The sequence below is a fragment of the Crinia signifera genome, chromosome 5, assembly GCF_055691185.1.
Source record: "Crinia signifera chromosome 5, ASM5569118v1, whole genome shotgun sequence".
In the NCBI taxonomy this organism is placed as follows: Eukaryota; Metazoa; Chordata; class Amphibia; order Anura; family Myobatrachidae; genus Crinia; species Crinia signifera.
Genome location: NC_139221.1, coordinates 336,046,545 through 336,060,602, shown reverse-complemented (window position 1 = coordinate 336,060,602; position 14,058 = coordinate 336,046,545). Strand labels below are relative to the sequence as shown.

General features: G+C 52.4%; 1 protein-coding gene across 2 annotated transcripts in view; it reads left to right on the top strand.

Annotated features, from left to right (window-relative positions):
• Positions 1-526: 526 nt before the first annotated feature.
• ADCK5 (aarF domain containing kinase 5) overlaps positions 527-14,058 on the top strand; it is a 215,897-nt gene continuing 202,365 nt past the window's right edge. Inside the window, exons 1-3 of one of the 2 annotated variants that reach the window (XM_083145097.1) lie at positions 527-646; positions 3,007-3,098; positions 8,977-9,123. In XM_083145097.1, coding sequence (XP_083001223.1) covers positions 632-646; positions 3,007-3,098; positions 8,977-9,123 — 254 coding nt within the window. In that variant the 5' untranslated portion in view covers positions 527-631. Of the gene's footprint in view, positions 647-3,006; positions 3,099-8,976; positions 9,124-14,058 lie in introns of those variants that run through there. The other variant, XM_083145099.1, reaches the window with a different exon arrangement.

Below are 14,058 nucleotides of genomic sequence, written 5' to 3'. Positions count from 1 at the left end.
GTTGGTCAAAAGAAATTGCAAGTGGGTCATATGTAGGCAACCCCCCTGTGTTGATTTCTGCAGTGAAATTTGTGGTCCATGATTCATTAACCCTTGTAAAAGTGATTGTTCTGAATAAGAAGCTGGAGCTCGAATAAGAAGCCAACTTCAGCCTCGTCAACACGGAGCCTGGTGACAGCACAACCGGAGGATGCACTCAAAAAAGAAAATATAACAAATTATAAAATAAAAAATAAAAAGTTTCAGAAAGAATAAATAATTATAAAGGTATTTCCCCTCCCTATGGAGCCAAACCTGAAAGCACAGTCTTTTTCTTTTATTAATCTCTTAGACCTAATATTTAGAAACCTGCTTTCTCTCCTCTCTCCCTCATCTCTCCCTCGTGCCGGGCTCGGCGGGTGTAGTGGGCGGGGCCAGGCGGGTGCGGCGGGTGTAGTGGGCGGAGCCTGTGTGGTTATGTGTGTCTTGTGGGCGGGGCCTGTTCATTATGGGGGCGTGTTACTGGTCCCGTACAATATGGTCACATGGGGAATGTTTCTGTTCCCGTCTGACGAATAGGAAGACGGGGGCGTGACTCCATGTCTGTGGGCGGTGACGCCGGAGTCACGTGATCAGTTCCTGGCAGAGAGACATGTACGTGAGACCGGTAAGTGTGACATCCGGGACCCTGACTGACTGCGGGGGATAGGGGGGTGCGGGGAGAGTGAGGCGGTGTGTAGGGGAGAGACAGGAGAGTGGGGTGCAGGGGGAGAGAGAGACAGAATGGGGTGCAGGGAGAGATGGGAGAGAGACAGGAGAGTGGGGTGCAGGGGGAGAGATGGGAGAGAGACAGGAGAATTGGGTGCAGGGGGAGAGATGGGAGAGAGACAGGAGAGTGAGGTGCAGGGGGAGAGAGACAGGAGATTGGGGTGCAGGGGGAGAGAGAGACAGAAGAATTGGGTGCAGGGGGAGAGATGGGAGAGAGACAGGAGATTGGGGTGCAGGGGGAGAGGGGTGCAGAGGGAAATAGATGTGAGAGTGGGGTGCAGGGGTTACAGAGACAGGAGAGTGGGGCAGGTGCAAGGGAGGGCGTGTGAGTGGGGTGCATGGGCGGGAGAAACATGTGAGTGGGGTGCAGGGGGAGAGATGGGAGAATGGGGTGCCGAAGGGGAGAGACGTCTGAGTGGGGTACAGAAGGGAGAGAGACAGGAGAGTGGTGGAAAGAGACAGGAGAGCGGGATGCAGCAGGAGAGAGACGGGAAAGTGGCGTGCAGCGGGAGAGAGACGGGAGAGTGGGGTGCAGCGGGAGAGAGAGATGGGAGAGCGGGGTGCAGGGAGAGAGAAACTGGAGAGCGGGGTGCAGGGCGAGAGAAACAGGAGAGTGTGGTGCAGGGGGGAAGGAGACAGGAGAGTGGGGTGCAGGGGGAGAGAGATGGGAGAGCGGGGTGCAGGGGGAGAGAGATGGGAGAGCGGGGTGCAGGGATAGAGAAACTGGTGAGCGGGGTGCAGGGGGAGATAACGGGAGAGTGTGGTGCGGGGTGCAGGGGGAGAGAGCGGGGTGCAGGGTGAGAGAGATGGGAGAGCGGGGGGGAGCAGGGTGTAGGGTGGGGAGACTGGAGAGACATGTGAGAGTAAGGTGGAGGGGGAGAGACATGTGAGAGTAAGGTGCAGGGGGGAGAGACATGTGAGAGTAAGGTGCAGGGGGAGAGAAACTGGTGAGCGGGGTGCAGGGGGAGAGAAACGGGAGAGTGTGGTGCAGGGGGGAAGGAGACAGAAGAGCGGGGTGCAGGGGGAGAGAGCGGGGTGCAGGGTGAGAGAGATGGGAGAGCGGGGGGGAGCAGGGTGTAGGGGGGGAGACTGGAGAGACATGTGAGAGTAAGGTGCAGGGGGAGAGACATGTGAGAGTGAGGTGCAGGGGGAGAGCGGGGGGGAGCAGGGTGTAGGGGGTGGAGACTGGAGAGACATGTGAGAGTAAGGTGCAGGGGGAGAGACATGTGAGAGTGAGGTGCAGGGGGAGAGAGATGGGAGAGTGAGGTGCAGGGGGAGAGACATGTGAGAGTGAGGTGCAGGGGGAGAGACATGTGAGAGTGAGGTGCAGGGGGAGAGAGATGGGAGAGCGGGGGGGAGCAGGGTGTAGGGGGGGGAGACTGGAGAGACATGTGAGAGTAAGGTGCAGGGGGAGAGACATGTGAGAGTGAGGTGCAGGGGGAGAGACATGTGAGAGTGAGGTGCAGGGGGAGAGAGATGGGAGAGCGGGGTGCAGGGGGAGAGAGAGATGGGAGAGTGGGGTGCAGGGGGAGAGACATGTGAGAGTGAGGTGCAGGGGGAGAGAGATGGGAGAGCGGGGTGCAGGGATAGAGAAACTGGTGAGCGGGGTGCAGGGGTAGAGAAACGGGAGAGTGTGGTGCAGGGGGGAAGGAGACAGGAGAGCGGGGTGCAGGGTGGAAGGAGACAGGAGAGCGGGGTGCAGGGGGAGAGAGATGGGAGAGCGGGGTGCAGGGGGGGAGACTGGAGAGACATGTGAGAGTGAGGTGCAGGGGGAGAGACATGTGATAGTGAGGTGCAGGGGGAGAGACATGTGAGAGTGAGGTGCAGGGGGAGAGAAACTGGAGAGCGGGGTGCAGGGCGAGAGAAACAGGAGAGTGTGGTGCAGGGGGGAAGGAGACAGGAGAGCGGGGTGCAGGGGGAGAGAGATGGGAGAGCGGGGTGCAGGGGGAGAGCGGGGGGGAGCGGGGTGTAGGGGGGAGCGGGTGCAGGGGGAGGAGACTGGAGAGACATGTGAGAGTGAGGTGCAGGGGGAGAGACATGTGAGAGTGAGGTGCAGGGGGAGAGACATGTGAGAGTGAGGTGCAGGGGGAGAGACATGTGAGAGTGAGGTGCAGGGGGAGAGACATGTGAGAGTGAGGTGCAGGGGGAGAGACATGTGAGAGTGAGGTGCAGGGGTTACAGTAGAGCATCCTGGGATGTGACCTCTGCAGATACTTTCAATACTACGGATTTGCCTCAATCTGGGTTTTTTTCTTGTAGTTTCTGTTTTATCGGTACCACAAGTCCCAGACGCTCCGATGTTCCCCGAACAGTCTGTTATCTACAAGATGGATGGGCGCTCAGACCTCGCGGTGAGATACATAGTGCTGGCGATAGGATGGGGCTGCACAGACAGTAACCAGAGGTTTTATTGGGTTGGGTACGCCCCCATCCCCAGTAGGGACCATGCTATACTTATTACCCAGGGTCCGGGGGGATACGGCCTGGCCTCTGGCATGTCGGTCACATGTAGCATGTGATATAGGACATACGTGGCCGTACGCACCATTGCAGTCTGACATCCCCTCGCTGAGGCCTCGGACAGAGCTTTATCAGTGTCTGATCTATGGAGGACAGATGACAGTCTCGGGTCAGGGACAATCCTACATAATCATTCCTCTGTAACCCTGTACTCTCTGGAATTCTCCTGGGAAATACTCGCAGTCTAATGCTGTCACATGGAGTCTGTCATCAGAGCAGTCTAATGATGTCACATGGCGTCTGTCATCAGCGCAGTCTAATGCTGTCACAGGATGTCTGTCATTAGCGCAGTCTAATGCTGTCACAGGATGTCTGTCATTAGCGCAGTCTAATGCTGTCACAGGATGTCTGTCATTAGCGCAGTCTAATGCTGTCACAGGATGTCTGTCATTAGCGCAGTCTAATGCTGTCACATGGCGTCTGTCATCAGCGCAGTCTAATGGTGTCACATGGCCTCTGTCATCAGCGCAGTCTAATGGTGTCACATGGCCTCTGTCATCAGCACAGTCTAATGGTGTCACATGGCCTCTGTCATCCGCACAGTCTAATGGTGTCACATGGCCTCTGTCATCCGCACAGTCTAATGGTGTCACATGGCCTCTGTCATCAGCACAGTCTAATGGTGTCACAAGGCCTCTGTCATCAGCGCAGTCTAATGGTGTCACATGGCCTCTGTCATCAGCACAGTCTAATGGTATCACAGGGCCTCTGTCATCAGCGCAGTCTAATGCTGTCACAGGGCGTCTGTCATCAGAGCAGTCTAATGGTGTCACATGGCCTCTGTCATCAGCGCAGTCTAATGGTGTCACATGGCCTCTGTCATCAGCGCAGTCTAATGGTGTCACATGGCCTCTGTCATCAGCACAGTCTAATGGTGTCACATGGCCTCTGTCATCAGCGCAGTCTAATGGTGTCACATGGCCTCTGTCATCAGCGCAGTCTAATGGTGTCACATGGCCTCTGTCATCAGCGCAGTCTAATGGTGTCACATGGCCTCTGTCATCAGCGCAGTCTAATGATGTCACATGGCATCTGTCATCAGCGCAGTCTAATGGTGTCACATGGCGTCTGTCATAAGCACAGTCTAATGGTGTCACATGGCCTCTGTCATCAGCGCAGTCTAATGATGTCACATGGCATCTGTCATCAGTGCAGTCTAATGGTGTCACATGGCGTCTGTCATCAGCGCAGTCTAATGGTATCACAGGGCCTCTGTCATCAGCGCAGTCTAATGGTGTCACATGGCCTCTGTCATCAGCGCAGTCTAATGGTGTCGCATGGCCTCTGTCATCAGCGCAGTCTAATGGTGTCGCATGGCCTCTGTCATCAGCGCAGTCTAATGGTGTCGCATGGCTTCTGTCATCAGCGCAGTCTAATGGTGTCACATGACGTCTGTCATCAGCGCAGTCTAATGGTGTCACATGGCCTCTGTTATCAGCGCAGTCTAATGCTGTCACAGGATGTCTGTCATCAGCGCAGTCTAATGGTGTCACATGGCATCTGTCATCAGCGCAGTCTAATGATGTCACAGGAGGTCTGTCATCAGCGCAGTCTAATGATGTCACATGGCGTCTGTCATCAGAGCAGTCTAATGCTGTCACATGGCGTCTGTCATCAGCGCAGTCTAATGGTGTCACACGGCGTCTGTCATCAGCGCAGTCTAATGATGTCACATGGCCTCTGTCATCAGCGCAGTCTAATGATGTCACATGGCCTCTGTCATCAGCGCAGTCTAATGATGTCACAGGGTGTCTCATCAGAGCAGTCTAATGGTGTCACATGGCCTCTGTCATCAGCGCAGTCTAATGATGTCACATGGCCTCTGTCATCAGCGCAGTCTAATGATGTCACAGGGTGTCTCATCAGCGCAGTCTAATGATGTCACATGGCCTCTGTCATCAGCGCAGTCTAATGCTGTCACAGGATGTCTGTCATCAGAGCAGTCTAATGGTGTCACATGGCATCTGTCATCAGTGCAGTCTAATGATGTCACATGGCATCTGTCATCAGTGCAGTCTAATGATGTACCCTGGCATCTGTCATCAGTGCAGTCTAATGGTGTCACATGGCCTCTGTCATCAGCGCAGTCTAATGGTGTCACATGGCAACTGTCATCAGTGCAGTCTAATGGTGTCACATGGCCTCTGTCATCAGCGCAGTCTAATGGTGTCACATGGCTTCTGTCATCAGCGCAGTCTAATGGTGTCACATGACGTCTGTCATCAGCGCAGTCTAATGGTGTCACATGGCCTCTGTTATCAGCGCAGTCTAATGCTGTCACAGGATGTCTGTCATCAGCGCAGTCTAATGGTGTCACATGGCCTCTGTCATCAGCGCAGTCTAATGATGTCACATGGCCTCTGTCATCAGCGCAGTCTAATGATGTCACATGGCCTCTGTCATCAGCGCAGTCTAATGATGTCACATGGCCTCTGTCATCAGCGCAGTCTAATGATGTCACAGGGTGTCTCATCAGAGCAGTCTAATGGTGTCACATGGCCTCTGTCATCAGCGCAGTCTAATGATGTCACATGGCCTCTGTCATCAGCGCAGTCTAATGCTGTCACAGGATGTCTGTCATCAGAGCAGTCTAATGGTGTCACATGGCATCTGTCATCAGTGCAGTCTAATGATGTCACATGGCATCTGTCATCAGTGCAGTCTAATGATGTCACATGGCATCTGTCATCAGTGCAGTCTAATGATGTCACATGGCATCTGTCATCAGTGCAGTCTAATGGTGTCACATGGCCTCTGTCATCAGCGCAGTCTAATGGTGTCACATGGCAACTGTCATCAGTGCAGTCTAATGGTGTCACATGGCCTCTGTCATCAGAGCAGTCTAATGGTGTCACATGGCCTCTGTCATCAGCGCAGTCTAATGGTGTCACATGGCGTCTGTCATCAGCGCAGTCTAATGGTGTCACATGGCGTCTGTCATCAGCGCAGTCTAATGATGTCACAGGGTGTATATCATCAGTGCAGTCTAATGGTGTCACAGGAGGTCTGTCATCAGCGCAGTCTAATGGTGTCACATGGCCTCTGTCATCAGCGCAGTCTAATGCTGTCACAGGGTGTCAGTCATCAGAGCAGTCTAATGATGTCACATGGCCTCTGTCATCAGAGCAGTCTAATGGTATCACAGGGCCTCTGTCATCAGCGCAGTCTAATGGTGTCACATGGCATCTGTCATCAGCGCAGTCTAATGATGTCACAGGGTGTCTGTCATCAGTGCAGTCTAATGATGTCACAGGGTGTCTGTCATCAGTGCAGTCTAATGGTGTCACATGGCATCTGTCATCAGTGCAGTCTAATGGTGTCACATGGCCTCTGTCATCAGCGCAGTCTAATGGTGTCACATGGCCTCTGTCATCAGCGCAGTCTAATGGTGTCACATGGCGTCTGTCATCAGCGCAGTCTAATGGTGTCACATGGCGTCTGTCATCAGCGCAGTCTAATGATGTCACAGGGTGTATATCATCAGTGCAGTCTAATGGTGTCACAGGGTGTCTGTCATCAGTGCAGTCTAATGGTGTCACATGGCATCTGTCATCAGTGCAGTCTAATGGTGTCACATGGCCTCTGTCATCAGCGCAGTCTAATGGTGTCACATGGCCTCTGTCATCAGCGCAGTCTAATGGTGTCACATGGCGTCTGTCATCAGCGCAGTCTAATGGTGTCACATGGCCTCTGTCATCAGCGCAGTCTAATGATGTCACATGGCCTCTGTCATCAGCGCAGTCTAATGGTGTCACAGGGCCTCTGTCATCAGCGCAGTCTAATGGTGTCACATGGCAACTGTCATCAGTGCAGTCTAATGGTGTCACATGGCCTCTGTCATCAGAGCAGTCTAATGGTGTCACATGGCCTCTGTCATCAGCGCAGTCTAATGGTGTCACATGGCGTCTGTCATCAGAGCAGTCTAATGCTGTCACAGGAGGTCTGTCATCAGCGCAGTCTAATGGTGTCACATGGCCTCTGTCATCAGCGCAGTCTAATGCTGTCACAGGGTGTCAGTCATCAGAGCAGTCTAATGATGTCACATGGCCTCTGTCATCAGAGCAGTCTAATGGTATCACAGGGCCTCTGTCATCAGCGCAGTCTAATGCTGTCACAGGATGTCTGTCATCAGCGCAGTCTAATGGTGTCACATGGCATCTGTCATCAGCGCAGTCTAATGATGTCACAGGGTGTCTGTCATCAGTGCAGTCTAATGATGTCACAGGGTGTCTGTCATCAGTGCAGTCTAATGGTGTCACATGGCATCTGTCATCAGTGCAGTCTAATGGTGTCACATGGCCTCTGTCATCAGCGCAGTCTAATGGTGTCACATGGCCTCTGTCATCAGCGCAGTCTAATGGTGTCACATGGCGTCTGTCATCAGCGCAGTCTAATGGTGTCACATGGCGTCTGTCATCAGCGCAGTCTAATGATGTCACAGGGTGTATATCATCAGTGCAGTCTAATGGTGTCACAGGGTGTCTGTCATCAGCGCAGTCTAATGGTGTCACATGGCCTCTGTCATCAGCGCAGTCTAATGATGTCACATGGCCTCTGTCATCAGCGCAGTCTAATAATGTCACAGGGTGTCTCGAATCAGTTTAAGGATTTCATAAAGTGTCTCACAGCAGCAAAGTCTAACAATGTCTCATGGCGTCTTTATTCAGCGCAGCCTGATGATGTCACAGGGTGTGTTAGCAGCGCAGTCTGATGATGTCGCAGGGTGTGTTAGCAGCGCAGTCTGATGATGTTGCAGGGTGTGTTAGCAGCGCAGCCTGATGATGTCACAGGGTGTGTTAGCAGCGCAGCCTGATGATGTCACAGGGTGTGTTAGCAGAGCAGCCTGATGATGTCACAGGGTGTGTTAGCAGCACAGCCTGATGATGTCACAGGGTGTGTTAGCAGCACAGCCTGATGATGTCACAGGGTGTGTTAGCAGCGCAGTCTGATGATGTCACAGGGTGTGTTAACAGCGCAGTCTGATGTCGCCAGGGTGTGTTAGCAGCGCAGTCTGATGATGTCGCAGGGTGTGTTAGCAGCGCAGTCTGATGATGTCACAGGGTGTGTTAGCAGCGCAGTCTGATGATGTCACAGGGTGTGTTAGCAGCGCAGTCTGATGATGTCACAGGGTGTGTTAGCAGCGCAGCCTGATGATGTCACAGGGTGTGTTAGCAGCGCAGTCTGATGATGTCGTAGGGTGTGTTAGCAGCGCAGTCTGATGATGTCGTAGGGTGTGTTAGCAGCGCAGTCTGATGATGTCGTAGGGTGTGTTAGCAGCGCAGTCTGATGATGTCGTAGGGTGTGTAGCAGCGCAGTCTGATGATGTCGTAGGGTGTGTTAGCAGCGCAGCCTGATGATGTCACAGGGTGTGTTAGCAGCGCAGTCTGATGATGTCACAGGGTGTGTTAGCAGCGCAGTCTGATGATGTCACAGGGTGTGTTAGCAGCGCAGGGTGTGTTAGCAGCGCAGTCTAATGTCACAGGGTGTGTTAGCAGCGCAGTCTGATGATGTCGCAGGGTGTGTTAACAGCGCAGTCTGATGATGTCGCAGGGTGTGTTAGCAGTGCAGTCTGATGTCACAGGGTGTGTTAGCAGCGCAGTCTGATGATGTCGCAGGGTGTGTTAGCAGCGCAGTCTGATGTCACAGGATGTCTCTCAGAATAATGTAGGAAAGTGCTACTGTTTATGTGAATGCTTTTCTTTTCCACAGGCCCTTCCAACGTAGATGGCTGAATTTTGTCTGTGTGGGGTCTTTGGTTGGGGCTCCTGCCCTCGGGGCCATGGTGTATTACAGTTCGGAGGGACCTAAAAGGAGGAGAATTAGAATCTCCCTTCAAGGGATTCTGCGTTTCTGCCGGTGAGGATATGTGATACAGGTTGAGTATCCCTTATCCAAAATGCTTGGGACCAGGAGAATTTTGGATAACGGATTATTCCGTATTTCGGAATATTTTAATATTTCAATGATGTATTTTGAAGTATCTTGCATTTATGCTGTATAAACACATAATATACACACAAATATATTTTATTAACACATAAAATACACACAAATATATTTTATTTGTTCAAAAAACAAGGTTTCAAAACGTGAAACAAATTGTGTGTACTATCTCAGCACTGAATTTGAATGCCAAGCAATCATTGTCTTGCACATATATAGTGCCAGTTACATATCATGTCCCCAGTGATGCTGTTACAAATGTCCCCAGTGAGTTTTTATAAAAAAAAAAAATTTTTTTGCACTTTCTGGAATGTCTGGTTTTCGGAATAATTCGGATACGGGATACTCGACCTGTACTGCTTTATCTAATGTGACATATCTACTTATTCCCCACCATGATCATCCCCCTACGATCATCCCCATCCAACTACAGGCCCATCTCCCTCCTCCCTTTTGCCTCCAAACTCCTAGAACGTCTGACCTATAATCGTCTCCTAAGCCACCTTACTGCTAACTCCATTCTAGACCCCCTCCAATCCGGGTTCCGCCCTTTACATTCCACTGAAACTGCCCTGACCAAAGTCACTAACGATCTACTATCGGCTAAATCCAAAGGCCTCTTCTCTATCCTCATCCAGCTTGATCTGTCGGCTGCCTTTGTCACTGTTGACCACCCTCTCCTGCTCAACACCCTCCGCTCCTTTGGCATCACTGGCACGGTCTTCTCCTGGTTCACCTCATACCTCTCCGATCGCTCCTTCTCCGTCTCCACTCCGAGCTCCTCCTCTCCTACTACCCCCCAGCCAGTCGGTGTTCCCCAAGGGTCAGTCCTTGGCCCTCTCCTCTTCTCCCTCTACACCACCTCTCTGGGCACCCTCATCAGCTCCTATGGTTTTCATTACCACCTTTATGCTGATGATACCCTAATCTATCTCTCCTCCCCCGACTTATCCCCATCACTCCTGTCCAAGGTCTCCGAATGCCTCACGGCCATCTCAGCCTGGATGACCCAACGCTTCCTGAAACTAAACATGGCTAAAACTGAACTTCTAATCTTCCATCCCCCGAACATCCCCTCTTCTCCCACTATCTCCATCAGCATTGGTGAAACCGAGATCACGTCCACCGACCAAACGCGCTGCATCGGTGTCATCATTGACTCCTCCCTCTCTTTCACCCCCCACATTCGTGCTCTCTCACAGTCTTGCCGCTTTCACCTACGCAACATCTCACGCATCAGACCATTCCTCTCCACTGACGCGACCAAAATTCTCATTCACTCTCTTGTCATCTCCCGCCTTGACTACTGCAACATCCTTCTCTCTGGGCTACCTCTCACCCGCCTCGCACCTCTCCAATCCATTCTTAACGCTGCTGCTAGGCTCATCTTCCTCTCCCGCCGCTCTACCTCCGCCTCCCCCCTCTGTTTATCTCTTCACTGGCTCCCCATTCCTTTCCGAGTTCTCTTTAAACTCCTCACCACCACCTACAAGGCTCTCTCCTCCTCCACAGCTCCCTACCGCTCTTCACTGATCTCTATCCACACTCCCTCCCGTCCTCTTCGCTCCATCGCTGACCGCCGACTGACCTCTCCCCTAATCACCTCCTCCCACTCCCGTGTCCAAGATTTCTCTCGCGCTGCCCCCCTGCACTGGAACAACCTCCCGCCACCCATCAGGCTATCTGATTCCCTTACCTCCTTCAAGCGCTCCCTCAAAACCCACTTTTTTCGACTAGCCTATACCTCTTTTGATCCTCCTATCCTGTCTCCGTTCCCCTCCGTTCCTACTTATCCTATTGTATTTCGTTCGTCCACCCACCTATTTTTAGTATGTTAACTCTTATGAGCAGGGCCCTCCTTCCTCACGTACTTACCCTAGCTCATTACCTCACCTGTGCTCCTGTCCTGTTCTTCCCTTCCTCTACTTCATCTTCAGTCTCCTTGACAATTTTGACACCTACTTCTGAACTGATGCTGATTTTAGTTCGACCAGCTATACCCCTATTTATACTGTATCTTTCAACACACCCTGTATGTTACCTTGTAATTTGTTTGTTTTTTGTTTGCTATGTAAGGCGCTGCGGACACATTGCGGCGCCTTATAAATAAACGTACTACTACTACTACGCTAAGTTATCGCCATTCCCAACTTCTCTGACGGCTCATCACCCATCATCATCCCCCTACACCAAGTTACCGCCATTCCCAACTTCTCTGACGGCTCATCACCCATCATCATCCCCCTACACCAAGTTATCGCCATTCCCAACTTCTCTGATGGCTCATCACTCATCATCATCCTCCTCCTACACCAAGTTACCGCCATTCCCAACTTCTCTGACGGCTCATCACTCATCATCATCCTCCTACACCAAGTTACCGCCATTCCCAACTTCTCTGACGGCTCATCACTCATCATCATCCTCCTCCTACACCAAGTTACCGCCATTCCCAACTTCTCTGATGGCTCATCGCCCATCATCATCCCCCTACACCACATTACCGCCATTCCCAACTTCTCTGACGGCTCATCACTCATCATCATCCTCCTCCTACACCAAGTTACCGCCATTCCCAACTTCTCTGACGGCTCATCACCCATCATCATCCCCCTACACCAAGTTACCGCCATTCCCACCTTCTGTGACGGCTCATCACCCATCATCATCCCCCTACACCAAGTTACCGCCATTCCCAACTTCTCTGACGGCTCATCACCCATCATCATCCCCCTACACCAAGTTACCGCCATTCCCAACTTCTCTGACGGCTCATCACCCATCATCATCCTCCTCCTACACCAAGTTACCGCCATTCCCAACTTCTCTGACGGCTCATCACCCATCATCATCCCCCTACACCAAGTTACCGCCATTCCCAACTTCTCTGACGGCTCATCACCCATCATCATCCCCCTACACCAAGTTACCGCCATTCCCAACTTCTCTGACGGCTCATCACCCATCATCATCCCCCTACACCAAGTTACCGCCATTCCCAACTTCTCTGACGGCTCATCACCCATCATCATCCCCCTACACCAAGTTACCGCCATTCCCAACTTCTCTGACGGCTCATCACTCATCATCATCCTCCTCCTACACCAAGTTACCGCCATTCCCAACTTCTCTGACGGCTCATCACTCATCATCATCCTCCTCCTACACCAAGTTACCGCCATTCCCAACTTCTCTGACGGCTCATCGCCCATCATCATCCCCCTACACCACGTTACCGCCATTCCCAACTTCTCTGACGGCTCATCACCCATCATCATCCCCCTACACCACGTTACCGCCATTCCCAACTTCTCTGACGGCTCATCACCCATCATCATCCTCCTCCTACACCAAGTTACCGCCATTCCCAACTTCTCTGACGGCTCATCACCCATCATCATCCCCCTACACCAAGTTACCGCCATTCCCACCTTCTGTGACTGCTCATCACCCATCATCATCCCCCTACACCAATTTACTGCCATTCCCACCTTCTCTGATGGCTCATCACCCATCATCATCCCCCTACACCAAGTTACCGCCATTCCCAACTTCTCTGACGGCTCATCACCCATCATCATCCCCCTACACCAATTTACTGCCATTCCCACCTTTAACAGTGACTAACTCCTCCCCTTCTACTTCCTCTCCTAGGCAGTCTTAGCATGTGCCCTGCGGGAGCTGGGTGCGTTCAAGGCTCACTCCTGAGCTTTATATATTTTTTAATGTAAATTGATGCTACAATCAGCAAGAGGACAGGCAGGTAGCTCCCTGTCCCAACCTGCCTGCGACGCGGGCGCTGTCGGCAGGTCCGGTCGCAGCTGCATGCAGCTTGCCTCCGGTACCTGGCTACAGGATCCACAGATCCTGAGGTCCCGTCGCCGCTGCTTGCAGCGCGCCTCGAGGACCTGTTAGCATGCCGCACCCGACAGCTAAGGCAGGGGTAAGTATAGCGCTGATCCCCCGCTAGCGGGGGATTCAGTGTAAAATGCCGCGGCAGCGCACTTTTAAATACAGCGCCATTACTGGGGAGCAAGAGCGCGGCATGCTGGGTACTTCCGCTTCCTCCTTCTTTGTAGGAGCGGCAGCCATTGAAGCAGCAGCGTGATCCGCGGCTCCCTCGAGGTGTCTGGAAGTGCCGGTGACCCTGGTTCAGTGAGTCACAGTGGGACATAGGAGGTCAGGGCGGCTTGGACTGTGTCCAAAAAGGTCCCTTAGCCGGCGCAAGTTATATTTATATACAGTGCGCGTATCGGGCTTGTGGCAGACTCTGCCTTTTTTCTATACCTCCTCTCCTGTCCAGTTTTTCCATCTTTCTCTCCTTTCTGTGTAAGATTGCTGAGTGTATGATGGCTGGTAAAAAGATTGCTTGCAAGAAGTGCAGCAATAAATTCGCGCCACACGCGGAGGGCGCCATTTTATGTCCCTCATGTGCTGCATCCCCAGCCCCCACCCCTTCAACATCGGGGCAGGATATACCTGTATGGGCTTCACAGTTGTCTACAGTGATTTCTCAGCTAGCTTCTGAGTTATCTTCGGCCAGACAAGATAGGGATGCAGCCAGGGATCAGCAGGCAGAGTTAACCTCTGCTGTGGAAAGTTTGTCTAGAGCATTGCATGCAGACTCCTCTACACCCCCTCCCCCTAGACTGGCTTCTGCTAATAGGATGTTTCCTCAGGTCCCTCTGTTAGATGATACAGATGATGACATGCCAGCTCTAGAGGAGGGTGAATTTCATGACCCTGATGCTCAGCCTGATGCTGAGCCTGAGGCTCCGCTTATACAGGACACTGATGTCCCCTCTCAGGGTTTAGAGGACTTAATACAAGCAGTCAGGTTAACCCTCA